Raw genomic sequence first — 13,583 nt, 5'->3', positions numbered from 1 at the left:
TGAAAGACTGATGGGAATTACAGAATAAAGCACTTAAAAATCCACAAATGCCTTTGTACACAGACCCAAATATGCTAGATAGATGGTTCTCCACCTTGTGTTTTATGCAATATAAAGCCCTGCAAAATTTCATCAGAATGGTTCTAAGAAACTGTGGGGTGTTATTCAGGTATTTGACACATAAAGAAGCACATGTTCATAAAAACTAAAAGAAGCTCTATATCCCCTGACTATATATAGATCTGGGTTGGGGGGGGGGGGGGGGAAGTGTGTTTGGGTTTGTTTGTTTGTTTTATTTTTAATTAGTCCTTACTGATGAGCAGAAAGGGACATTTCTGCCCTTTACTGGGCACAAAGAGACACTTTCTTAATGAAAAGCCTGTTCAGGTGACATTATATGTAAAAACTGCACTAGTACTATTGCTTCTGTCTCTTTTTCAACAGTAAGGTGTAACGCTTAGCTAGAACGCCTGAAGAAGCTTCATTTCACTGACTGGGTGCTACTCTATTTCCAAAGTAATCTAGTGCAAAATACAACAACAAACCCACTATAAAAAAAAAAAAATTAAAACATCCCAAAGTTATTCCATCTTTTACCTGCCTCTAGCATGTTACACATATACAACCTATTAACATATCAACCAAGAATGTTAAAAAAATAAAGAATATTTTTGGACACCATGAAAACACTCACAGGCTACAGAATATTTCTGCACATACCTAGTATTCACAGTGCTCTCATATCCCAAACAAAGGGGGTTTTTTGGCTAGTGCAAAAGAAACAAAAGACTAAAAATCTAAAACATATTTTAACATACAATCAGAGAGCTTACCAGAAAAACAAACCAATCTTTGTGTCTCCTTCAAAGACAAGAACTCCTGTAGGTGTTAGTCCCAGGCTGTAATCATTGCCGTCTCTTGCCTAATTGCCACAAAATAAAGATTATGTTCATTTTGGTGTTTGACCCTTTATCCAAATTACTCTAGTGATTAATGTAGCTTATTTGCCCAGTGTTACAATTAAACACGTATCTGCTTATTTTATAGAACAAAACTCTTGTGTTTCAATGATCTTATGCAATGGATTTTTCTAGTCTGCAACCCTTCACTAAGGTTGACTAAAGTGGAAAATTAAAGTTTCTTGATTTGTCCGGGTAATAAGGACCTCCTTGTGCAGTTCTCTGCACTTCCTTCTCCACAGGAGATCTATTTTTACTTGTAGTTCTTCAGCTGGTAGCCGACTGGACCACAGCCAATTTTAATTTAATTACTATGATTTTCACATAGCTCTTAGTCTCAATACAAACTGTAGTACATATTGCCACACCAGTCACATATTTAACACAGAACAGACATGCTTGGACTAAAGTTATACCTTCTAGAAATGTATACTACAAAATGGAATCACTTGTTACACAGTTTAGATGAGTACAATACTCCTCCCTCCCCCCCCCAAGCAAAACCAGTGTGGAAATGCGGGACAAAGCTAACATTATCATTTCCAAAGGTCACTATGCTGTGGTTAAACATACCTTGACTATGTGCATGTCTACACCATACATTTCCAGCCACTTAGCTTTGTTTAAGTAGTTAGTTTCAGCCTGTGCTGGTGTTTGCCCCCTGAAATAAATTTTTTGCTGTTAGGTAGATGCCTGAAAAAGCACAGAAAGGAAAAACTGGTATATGAGGAAAGAGGAAAAGAAACTCCTGAAAGTTTGTGAAAAACGTAAACACTGCTGACACTTGTTCGCTTTCATGAACATCAAGATCACTTTTGTAAGTTTTAATCTGAAACCGCTGCTGCAAAAATTATTGCATTTCAAGATTCTGTACCTCATCATTTTACTCTGACCTTTGAAAAGCTTCGTTTTTCACATTATATCCTCTTACAAAATATGACAGAACCATATTAGAATTATGTGTCTGAACAAGACCACAGAAGAAGCATTAGCAGCATCTTTTTAATACATTTTCTTCACAGAAAAATCGGTGCAAACAGCTGATTAGCATGCACTGGAAGATCTAGTACCTGCATTCCTTCCACTTCTCAAAAATGGCTAGTTCCATCTCTTCAGTCTGAGTGGGAACAAACCTGAACTCAGACACCAGTTCAGGGACGTGTTCAGCAGGATCATAGTCTCCAAGTTCAGCTACAAAAGAACAGCATTGTCAAGCAATGTTCCCAATAAATGCAGTGGATATTAACAGGAACTTTTGCATATTTTTTAGTTACTCTAAAATACTAAATTTCTTTTTGTGTTCCTCCTTCTCCTCCAGTCCTCCCAATATTTGAAGTGTCAACTTTTTGACAGGGAAATTATGGACACTGAACAAATGGTCGTGTTGTCTGCACAAAAGCTTTGCATTAATTTTTACAAAGTGCTATTGATACATTTCTTAACAAGCTTCCTATAAATGGAAGTTATCAACATCCTTGAAACTCACCTTTTTTCTTTCTTGCAGAAAGTTTTCAACATTTTTATCACTGAAGTCTCTACTGAGACGACAGCTGACTAAAGTTACGATGGAACTTTGTCTTAAATTATTAAAACAAAATGTCCTGGGATTTTTAAAAAGCAAAACCAGTTCTGACACTTTTCATAAAACTATCTGTCCATTCCAAAAATCAATTTCTGGTTTTATGATTATAAATCCCCCTGTCCTGCTAAAATTACTCTGTGTCAGGACACAATTGTGCAGCTGTTATTTGTCGCTCTCCTTTTCATTTAAGAACATAATAAATACCCTACTGGGTCAGTCAAATGGTTCATCTAGTCCACTGCTGCATGCTCAACAGGGGCAATAAGAGATGCTATTTAGAGAGCATACTGGAACATACTAGTCAATGGGTGTGCCACATCAAAAGCACAACCTCCTTTTTCCACAGATGCTAACAAGTCCAGCTTTTAAAGACTGATGTATGCCTAAAATGCTGAAACTTGCAGTTAGAAACCTTTATAAAAATGTTCTGATTTTCAGAGTCACTAAGCATTTGCTCTTCCCACTGATTTCAAGCGGCTTCTTAATGTTCAGCTCGTATCCAAAAAATTAGGAATAATTCTATAACTTGGAACTTGGGTGTCTGATACAGGCCAATAATTGTTTTGTCTGCAAAAAGAAACTACAGATGTTTCTGTAGGAAAAAAAGTAGTGACATCCTTGGGAAGACCTGGAAAAGTCAAATAAATACACACAGTATTCCACAGGTACATACCAGCTAAAAACTTGTTTCTTGGATTTCTGAACAGTGCAAGCATAATAATAGTCTTTTCACCCCCTCCTTATCCTTTTCTTTTCTTTTTTTTTTTTTTTAATGCTGACTGAGGAAGTCTGTAGTTCTATAATAATTTACTCCCACTAAAACGCCTGCCTCTGTTGAAAGGAATGCTGTCAAAGCCAGCTTAGGTTCCAGCTGATTTAAATAAAAGTACACAGCTGTCAGACAGTAACATTAAAGCCCTGCTACGGGCCTCATTGTGAAGAGAGGAAAGAAAAGACCAGCACAAAAAGCAATGGATATACGGCCTAATTAGATCACTTTGGTTTTCCAAAAACTTACCCAATGGAACCCATATCTTAAGGCTCTAACAATGCTAATATTTTTAACTATGGAATATATTCTAACTGTTTTCCTTTCACACAAAAGAGCAGGTTAAAAAGGCAGGTATCTTTACAGTTTAATCCCAACTCTCTATGCCTACACATGATCAGGGCCATTAGTAGTTCCTGCCTGAAGAGCAAAATACATTTTGGAAAATATCTGTAAGAGAAAGAATTTCAGCAACTTAGCCCTGTTACCTAACTCCTGCAAAGTAAGTACAACAGTGCACTGGTTTATAATATCAATGTTGTGTAGAGAATTTGTGTGGCACAAACGCATGGCACATCTCCAAATTCCCTCTTCATCAAAGATGACTGTACGATAGCTTTGCAGCAGAGGTTCTGGGATTTTTTGTAGACTCATAAACTGGGCTGAATAAGGCCATATAGCTATATCCTCCAATAGGGACCCAAAAGCCTACTCTAGCAGACATTTCTAAAACTTCAAGCCTCCTTTCTTTCTTTTGTGACTTCCCCTGCTTGAAACTACAGCAAACTTCACATTCATTAAGATCACACCCTCATCCAAACAACAGAAGACATTGGCAATGAAGATCAGTGATGTACAACCTATACAAACAACTGAAGGTCAGACCATAGTTCTCCAAGAAGCCATGGATGCTGGAGTCTCAGCTGGAATCAAAAGTTAAAGACAACTCATTAATAAGAGTCTCAGATGACTCTGGCATAGTGCTGTATAGCTGAGAAAAAATATAGTATGTCACCTCTTTTGGCTGAAGAAGGATCTGAAATACCAACAAGTACAGTTCAACCATAAATGCTCAAGTACAAGAACGAGACATGGGGCACTAACATGTTTCTACAAATAGGATTAAGTCAAAAGCTGGTGGTTTTTATATACAGGACTTTTCAACTGAGTGCAGAACCAAAATAATTTTGTACCTGATTTGTACAACAAAGAAAACACATGGCAGAAGCTACATGATGGAAAAAAAGTGAACTGTGTTACTACATCAAAGCAATTCAGGAATACTGCAGACCTCGTATCTTGTGTGAAAGTGGACAGGTTTGCACACAGGCACCTGAGAAAACAAGTTTAGGGCAAAGCTGTTTACGTTCAGAACCTCCTCGTTCTCCTTCCTGAGGAATCGAGTAATTTTCTATATACGCTCTGAGCAAAATTACAATTAAAAAGAGCTGTGTTTCACACTGGATCGCTAACGTCTGGGCAGAACCTATTTTCTGGATATAACAAGGACAGACTAAAAGAGGTAGTAAGAGTCTATGCAAAGCTGTTTGTGCAACTTCGTCTTTCGCTGCTCATACCTACTCACCTTGCATGTTATAAGCTGCCAACTGGACGGCTGTGTCAAAAGGACATTCCAATCTGCCACAAGAGAAACGCATTGTTAAAAACTTAGCTAACACTATTTAGCAGACAACTCATATATCTGACAGTGAGAAACTGCAAATGTTTGGGATAAGAAAGTGAAAAAGGATTAGTAGATTTTCAGCAAATTAACAAGAGATAAGCACTACATTATTTAAGCATTCCTCTGCTGCTCTTCATGCATAGAAAAGTAGTATTTTAGAGAAAAAAATAACATTACATTACTTAGCAAAACTTATTAATTATCCAAATAGAAGTTTAATAAATCCTATGCTAAACACACAGTAATTGTTAAAAAGGCTGTTTATTGGGAATACTTACTTTCCACTAAGAATATCCAGTTTCAGCTGCAGAACAAATAAATACCTGTAGGATTAAATAAGAAATAAAAGTCATCGATTAATAGTTCTAGTGTGTCACTCAGCCAACAGGAAGAAGCTAGAGCCTGACAAATAAAAACGTTTTCTACTCTTTACATGGGTTTTCAAGACTGAAGAAACTGCATTGTGATCTTTCAAGGCTTTATCAGTTGGGTTTGTATGCTTTGCACACATTTCAAATGAAGTAAACCCAAAACTAGAAGTTGTCACAAGCTGAACTACAGAATTCCATGGAAGAAGAAACAGGATACCTAAGTGAGTCTCATTTTTTCTCTTCTGATCCTACTTCGGCAAAGAACAACTTGCATCTCCCACACTTTCTTCATTATTCATAGATATATCAACCTCATAAGAGAATGAGTATTTTAAAGTCTCTCAAAAATACATGTTCCTAATATGGATTGCTTAGTTAAAAATCTAACCCAGAAAACTGACTGTAAAGTGACAAAAAAATAAACAGTAGGCTGCAGCCTTTTCAACTTGTTTACTCTTCAGAGCCAGCTTTCCTTCACTAGCTTGCTTATTCAGTACTCTTCTTACTTAGAAATTGGGCAAATCTTGAATATAAAGCTCCTATCCCTTTGGTGTACAACACCAATCCTTCCGATCCAATACCCACAAAGAGTAGTCCTCTTGCTCTGTTATGGTACAGAGCTTTCCTTTAACAAGAGAAGTAGTTTCATCAACTAGAACACTGGCATCCGCAATGGTATCCAGTTTGAATTCTACTACAGATGAACAAAAGCTTTACACAAAAAGCCAAAGACAATGCTCTGTTTCAACATGTGCCTGTGTCTCCTCATACTCACCTACACAGACACAAAACGGATGCAGGCATTTTTCCTACAGGTCCCTTGGAAATCCACAAATACTTTGCCAAACCATTTATTACCCAAAGTCTTTTGAACACTGGCCCCTACATGGGGAATAAATTCATTTGGTACTGACCCTAGATATCAAAAGAATGAGCACAGGCCTCCAGTGTACAGCGGGTGTGACCAGTCCGTGCTTATCAGCCACATAACACTTGCAAACAATTAAAGCATACTTCCCATGCTTAGGCTGTGTTACATGACCTCTGACTGGTGGCATCAGATGGGAAGCTGGCAGAAAACGTGAGCAAGCTGCACCTGTGGAAGCTGAAAAGTGGCTCCAGCTTGCTGTCCTCCTGCACAAAGAAAAGGTGGAACCCTCGGAAAGCCCCTGCTAGTGACGCCTGTAACCCATAGCAGAGCTCCCCTTCCCACTGCTTCTTTAAGGGGTAGAGTTGCCTTCAGACAGAAGAAAGACTTGCTGCTCTCCTCTTCTGGGGGATTAGCTAAGCAGACAGACAGGGTTTAAAAGCCCTCAGGTTTCAGGTCTGCCCTGCTAAAACCTGTACAGCAAGGTCTGACTGGCAGAACTCAGTCAGGACGGATGAAAATGTTTCATAGTAGTAGATAAAGATGTAGGTTTGAATTTTGTCTATGGTTACTATTTTTAAAGACAGTTAAATGTTTATTCAGGAACATGAATAGGGAGGTAAAACATTCTTCCCAGATTGGCAGGAAAGCATTAAGGAAGAGCAGTTACAACTGCATTATGTTACCGCATGTAAGTATGAGGCTGCACAGGGTACATATGGCTGTAAGGGGTAATGCTACTATAATCTTCCTGGTAGCACTCCTAGGGATTTGGCTGAAGTGCAGATCGAAGATCCACACAGACATAAACCTGAACAACAAACAAATGCACTTCACACTCTTGCAAATGGCTGAGGGTATGAAGCATCTACAGCTATCAAGAAAACATAACAACTTTGTTTTCTCTCCAAAATAGATCATCAGCAGTGGTGACAACGCAAAGAAATGTTGCCTGTTACAACAGATTTATACTACTGACAGATGGTAGGTTGTGTTCTCTTTCAAAGCACCCCAAGTATGTCTCAGTCCAACATGAAATGCAGCATTATGAACAGATCTGTGAAATGCTTTAATCAAGAGAAACTGCTGCTCACCTGATACTACAATCCTACACATACAGTACTGTCAACTCACATCTCAACGTGGTAGTAAAGTACTATTTTCCCTTTCCATAAGCTCTGCGAAGACCACAGAAGTAATGAAATGTTAACTGAACTTATTTTTGCCAGAGAGAAGCTCTAACTTGCAATTCGATGCTTTTCTGCCTAAAGAGACAGGATGACTGCATACAGTTGAAACTAAATGCAGCTTAAGATAATAAAGAAAGAGGAATGACGCCTGTCCTCTTCAGTAAAAACCTCTGTCCATTGTGTGTAAGCTACTCGGATCAGTTGCCAGAATTGCCTAATGAAAAATGGTGCATCAAGTAATATAGTAAATATATAGATCTCTTTATATTAGAGCTCATTTATTTCATGAGAGCTACAGCAGAAATATTTACAAAAAGCCAAGCAAGCAAGCAGCTCTAAGGAATTCTCCAAAACGTCATACAACTGTTTAAATAAATACCACAAAAACATTTTCCTGGCCTTATCTGGGTACCTCTCTCACACACAAAATCCCTCTTACCTTGTTAGCTCTTCACGTAGATTGTTGGGCTCTGATGAGTAAAACTTTACACGAAAATGCAGACAATACGGTGGGCCAACTGCAAAGTAGAATTCATTCAAGACAGCAGTAACAGTTACTGGATGAGACATCTTATTTTTCCATTACACAGAATCACATCACAAAGCTGGACTGAAATTGGCTCTGTCCTACCACAAGGTCTTAAGGCAGGAAATCTTTTCTGACAGGGAAATGCATGAAAAACATCAGAGTGAAAGGACACTTAAATATATGCACAAAATAGTTTCATATGTTACAAGTAAATCCAACAGTCATATCACATTAAGTTGACTTGTTCTGCCAAGAGCAAACGAATCTAGGTTAATCCCTATATTTAAGGACTCTATCCATCACCAAGAAAGGTGTGCATCTTGGCTCTGCAGTTGACCAAATCCCCAGGCACTCTGTTGGTCTCTGTAACACCTTCCCAGGGCTCCGGGAAATACCTGCTGCTGACAGCTCGGGCCCCTTTATTCCACAGAAGTTTAGATATATTTTAGGGGGATTTAACAGACCCTTCTGTGGAAGAACCAAATTTTCTGGAAACCAAAGAGTTAATTCAGCAAAAGGATGGATTAACAGTTCTTTAAAAATGTGCAGTGCTCTGCTGATTCTTGCATTTAACAGGAGGAATTCTCTCTCTCTCGGTGCTTCCAAAACCTCTGTTGTATTAACACAACACCACAAATCCCTGAAGACTTCCCACAGCGCAGAGCAAGGAAGCTGCCACACAAAAATCAGCCGATGTCACAGCTTACCCAAGCACGCACCACTGACTGAAACAACCAGGCTGCACTAAACCCTTGTGCAGCAGGTAAGGACTTGCTGGACCAAACACAGATTCGGGCATTCAGGACTGCCCCAAGGGATGGAGGCTCCAAGGCAAGTTTTCCTATTGTCAGGATAATGATCTATAACACTATAACATCTTCAGCTGCCTTGACTCCATTTAAACTACAATTAATGAGCCTATAACATGTTTAATTAAGGACACTAGACCAAAGTAATATGAGGTACAGAGGAAAGAGATCATTAAAAAATCAGCAGCACCATGCCAGGTTTTTGTCACCGGGTCTTGTCACCCCTCTCAGGACACTGCTCCCCACCACCCATTTCAACTCTCTGTGCCTCCTGTACGTTCAATATGAGACCCCAAGAGAAAACAGAAAGGACACTTACTTTTAACTTGCTTTTTAATGCTTTTTGTGTTGTCCAACCAATGCTGAAAAATAAAGTACTTTCATTGAATTATCAATAAAGAAATCTCACAGAAAGAACAAAAAAAGGAAGACAACCCTATTCATTAGCGAAGACCATCTTGGAATAACAACTAGTTTGTTAAAACAATCTAATCTAAATCTTTCACGATTCACAGCTCTCAGTGCTCACTCAAAGTTTGCAATGCAAAATGTCAGTTTTGAACAACAGAAACATCCTGTAGTACCTTATTTAAAGCTAATCTTCAAGAAAGCATTATCTACTTAAAAAAAAAAAAAAGTACTGACAAACCACTTTAATTACTAAAATTTTCATCCTGTCCAAACAAACACTTAATTCACACATTAGTAGGTCAGCCAGTGACAATGTGCCAGAGAGGCATAAATCATAGCTGGAGACTCTGGCACTCAGTGATGTTTACTTGGGGTGGAAGGGGAGAGACAAAATAAATATTGTTGGCTTTCAGGCATTTCTTTAGATGACTCAAGTGTAGTAACAGCAAAACAACTGTCTATGTCCGAACATAAGGGTCAGCTCTACCTAATTCTCCAAAATCTATTCACAGGTGGCATTTTAGCAGCTGTCACACGGGAGGACAGAAGTCACTGCCCCACCTACTAATGCTAATTATAAGCTATAGTCTAGACGTGAAGCCAAAATAATGGCTTCGCTTATACTGCATACAACAGCATGTGAAAAATAAGCTATAGATGGCAGGTTGAGAGAAACACCTACATGTATACACTGTGCTCCCTAAAATAATTGCATATACTCCCACTGCTGAAGAGTTCATACCAGAAATTAAAGATAAAGCTGGAAAGCTAACATACAGCTAGTGGTGGAGACCTACTTCCAAGTGCTGTGCATAGTGAACAGCTCCCTCCTCCAAAGGAGGTGACTCAGTTAAACAGTGAACACTGCACCCTATTCAATGTAATTGCATTGACTCAACAGCCAGAGCAAACTACTTAGCACACCATGTCTTGCAAGCTTCACAATGCCCAGGTAGCACCACCTCATTTGATCAATCCCAAATGTCACTTTGCAACTAATACAAATTAATTATATACCTAGCAACACTCCTTTCGTTAAATTAAGTGCCACGAAGTTCACAGCGGGTCCCACGGAGGACAGAAAAGCAACAGGGGTATGACAAAGAACCGGTATTTTCAGGTTGCAATGCCAAGTGCACATTCCTGTCTCCAGAGCAGCCCTGCCTTTTGCAGAGAGTGTGTAAAGTCAGCCTGTAATGCAGCCAGGATATGCAGTGATTGATATATTAGCTGCAGATCAGAACAACTGAACCATCTACTGCTGCTGTGCACACAGCTGAAAACGCTCTCACTACCTATTTTAAAAAAAGTAGCTACAGAAAGCTATCTGAAATGTATCTAATAAATTTTTAAAACAAAGCAGGAAGCTTAAGGAAGAACGAAGCAAATATTTACATCAATTTTGCTTACACTACCAGTGAAATGGAGTTGAGCAATTTTTTTTTTGTTTCTTGAAGAAAATTATATCATCTCTCTTCCTATTCCATAAACTCACTTGCTGTAAGAGACAATTTACTTACTCCTTCCTCCACCATAAAAATATACAAACTACCCACTTGGAGGCTTGCAGGTGATTGAGATACAGGAATGGCAGAACGCGCCATTTCTAGGCTTCAGGACTGGCTGTGCACGCCTGTTTCATCTCTCTCCTGTTTTCTCTCATCTCCTCCACATTCCATGGGAAGGCAACTGAGAGGCCCACGACAGGCACTGATAGCGTTTTACTCTGTTCGGCTCTTACCACTGCTGCCTACAGGAGCTCCGTGCGAATGGTAAGGGTGTGCGTGGAAGAAGGGAATCTGAACTGCTTTTAAATGGAGGGGGGAAAAACAAAACAAAAAAAAACCCCAAACCAACACATGCATGGACACACACAGATGTCAGCAAACTTAAGATTTATTCCAAGTGATTAAAATGGAATTCAAGTGGACCTGGCAAAAAGTTTACATTTTGATGAGAGTTTGCTCAGCACAGTCTACTGCTGAAATCCAGAGATAAAGTTTGCTAAACAAAAAGCAGTATGAACAACAGGCTGCATACTGGAAGTCCTTACTAAAACAGTTCACTGCTTCAGAAATCTAAAAAAAAAAACGAAACAAAACACAAAAAAACCACCACAACCCAGCAACATTTCAAGAAGGTAGGGTAAGCAAGGTTTTTTTAGTAAGGTGTTGAGGCTAAAACTGGTTCCATACTTTATGGAATTAATGGGTGCATACTTTGTGCAATGCTATATACAAATTTCAGCATTAAGCACTACATTAGATAAAACTGCCAGAGTAACAAACCAGCGTGTTGTACAAACCCATTAGGAAGAGCAAATATTTGATGCTTGCAACCTGCACGTTACAATTAGAAATTTGCCACCTATTAAATGTTCAATTCCTCCTTACTAGAAACATCTCTCCAGCATTGCTAGAGGAAAAGCCAAATAGCCCAACAAGTTAGCAGCGATCTTCATCTTGTGTGTCACTGAACATGCTGCACTGTTCGTTGTCAGCCTGAATCGAAGTTACTCAAATTAACAATAGCCTGTTCCCTTGGCTGCCAGACCAAGTCTGATATATGGTGGACAATCTTGCAAATAACTTATTTTGCCATTTCCTGCCTCTTACTGGGGGGGTGGGGTGGATATGATCTATTCCTAACCATCAGACTGGCAATGAGCACAGAAATCACATGAAAAGGACAATTCTTTTACTTCACTAATTGTTTCAAGAACTTCTTTAAAGAAGCTAGTATTTGAATCCTAAAATCCAAAATGTCAGGAAGAGTTTGTATTATCTGGGTTCCCCCCACTCCCCAGTACATCATAAACTCAAACACCTAACTACTAATCACTTCCGCAGCTCAAAAGAAGAAAAAAAGCTATCCTTCAGTTGTTCAAAATTAATCTACTGAAAACTCATCTGTAGTTAAAACAAGCGGGGAATTTCTCAATTTTTTATTTAAACACACGTTGCTAGTTTGCCAGTGTTTTTATATCATCAGGTGCAACTAGCTAGTAAGGCAATATACTTAGATTTAAATTGGGTAGCAGAAAGATTATCTTCTTCAGAGCCATCAGATAATTCTGTCCACAGTAAGGGACTGGCTTCTTACACTGTTTATTTAACAGGTCTCCTGAATAATCTTTGACAAGTCACTTGATTAGTCTCTGTTTCTGTTTCCAGCTGCAGATTGGGTTTCTGTTAGAATGTGCCAGCTCTTTGCAAGAACGGCTGCCATTGCAACAGTTCTTCATTTCTTAAAGCAATTATCTCTGGCTGTTGTGTTCAGCTCCTCTGGCAAAATGCAATCTTTTCTGCTTCGTTATGCAGAGTGTATCATTAAAGTCCAGTTTAAACAGATCGTTATCTCCACGTTGCCTCTTTCCAGTCACACATAGTTAAGAAAAGGAAACAAAGTAAGTTCGAAATTGCTTGTACCTGGTAGATTGTGCAGTATCAAATACTCAATCGGGTGCTGTCTGGACTGGAAGTAACAATTTGCTGGACAAAAGCAAGCCATGAGACATTTGCTGGGGCAGAAAAGATTAACTCTTATTTCCCCATTTCAAGATGAAATGATGTTATTTGCTAGCAGAACAGTAGGAGAAAAAAGTTTACCATACAGATAGCTTCACCAGTTAACAACTAACCCACTGTGAGCTCTTATGAGATCCTAGAGGCACATGGAAATACTTCAGAAGCCACATGGCAGAAATTGCGTTAGGATACCTAAAATGTACAGATTATTTTTTTCCTAAAGCAAGAAGATAAATGGAATCATTCACTATCAATACTCAACATCCTAGACTGCACACGCTTAACACAGCTAACATGATTTTTATAAATATAAAATGGTATGCAATGGGCTGTTTTCTTATTTCTGTTGGTAGGAGGTATGCATGGTTCTGAATGACATCTCTCTGTTAGCGTAATGGTCTTTTTCTCCTTCGTGTTAAATGTCTCTGTTCTGCAAGAGATTTAAGACCACTTTCACTACTGGGAACTGCAGCCCAGCAGCAGCTAATCCTGCTAGCCATGAAGTTTGCTTCAGATGCTGAACACACAAATTATTTTCTCCGAAGAGAATGTTCTCTACAAGTACAAGCTAAGCATAAAACTCAGTCGCAGTATTTTGAAAAGAAGCCATCAGATTATAAGTGTGCTTGGGGTGGATAACACTGCGTCCAAAGCTGTCAGCTTATTTCAAAGATTCAAGCTTGGGGACTTTTTTTGCCATTGTACAAAGCTGTAACAATTAAGATGTCACCTTCAAATTGTTCTGGAGATAGACCCTCACAGGAGTAAAGGAATATATGTTGTTGCCTCCATTTTGGATGCTGACCTCAAACAATTCAGGTATTTAGCTCAGCAGCAACTGTCTGTGCTTCCACTCTGCCATCCTAATCATGAAATAATTCCAA

At 38.9% G+C, this 13,583-nt stretch overlaps 1 protein-coding gene across 4 annotated transcripts in view; it reads right to left on the bottom strand.

Annotated features, from left to right (window-relative positions):
- Window positions 1-13,583, bottom strand: part of EPB41L5 (erythrocyte membrane protein band 4.1 like 5) — a 58,945-nt gene that overhangs the window by 32,160 nt on the left and 13,202 nt on the right. For all 4 annotated transcript variants that reach the window (XM_075512692.1, XM_075512691.1, XM_075512694.1 and 1 more), the window contains exons 4-10: window positions 9,081-9,123; window positions 7,863-7,941; window positions 5,273-5,317; window positions 4,896-4,948; window positions 2,030-2,150; window positions 1,533-1,620; window positions 834-922 (exon numbers count right to left, since the gene is read on the bottom strand). In XM_075512692.1, the coding sequence (XP_075368807.1) occupies window positions 834-922; window positions 1,533-1,620; window positions 2,030-2,150; window positions 4,896-4,948; window positions 5,273-5,317; window positions 7,863-7,941; window positions 9,081-9,123 (518 nt within the window). The remainder of the gene's footprint in view (window positions 1-833; window positions 923-1,532; window positions 1,621-2,029; window positions 2,151-4,895; window positions 4,949-5,272; window positions 5,318-7,862; window positions 7,942-9,080; window positions 9,124-13,583) is intronic.

Source organism: Mycteria americana, chromosome 9 (genome assembly GCF_035582795.1).
Source record: "Mycteria americana isolate JAX WOST 10 ecotype Jacksonville Zoo and Gardens chromosome 9, USCA_MyAme_1.0, whole genome shotgun sequence".
Taxonomy (NCBI): domain Eukaryota; kingdom Metazoa; phylum Chordata; class Aves; order Ciconiiformes; family Ciconiidae; genus Mycteria; species Mycteria americana.
Note: the sequence above shows the minus strand (reverse complement) of the source record. Positions and strands in the feature narration are given on the sequence as shown.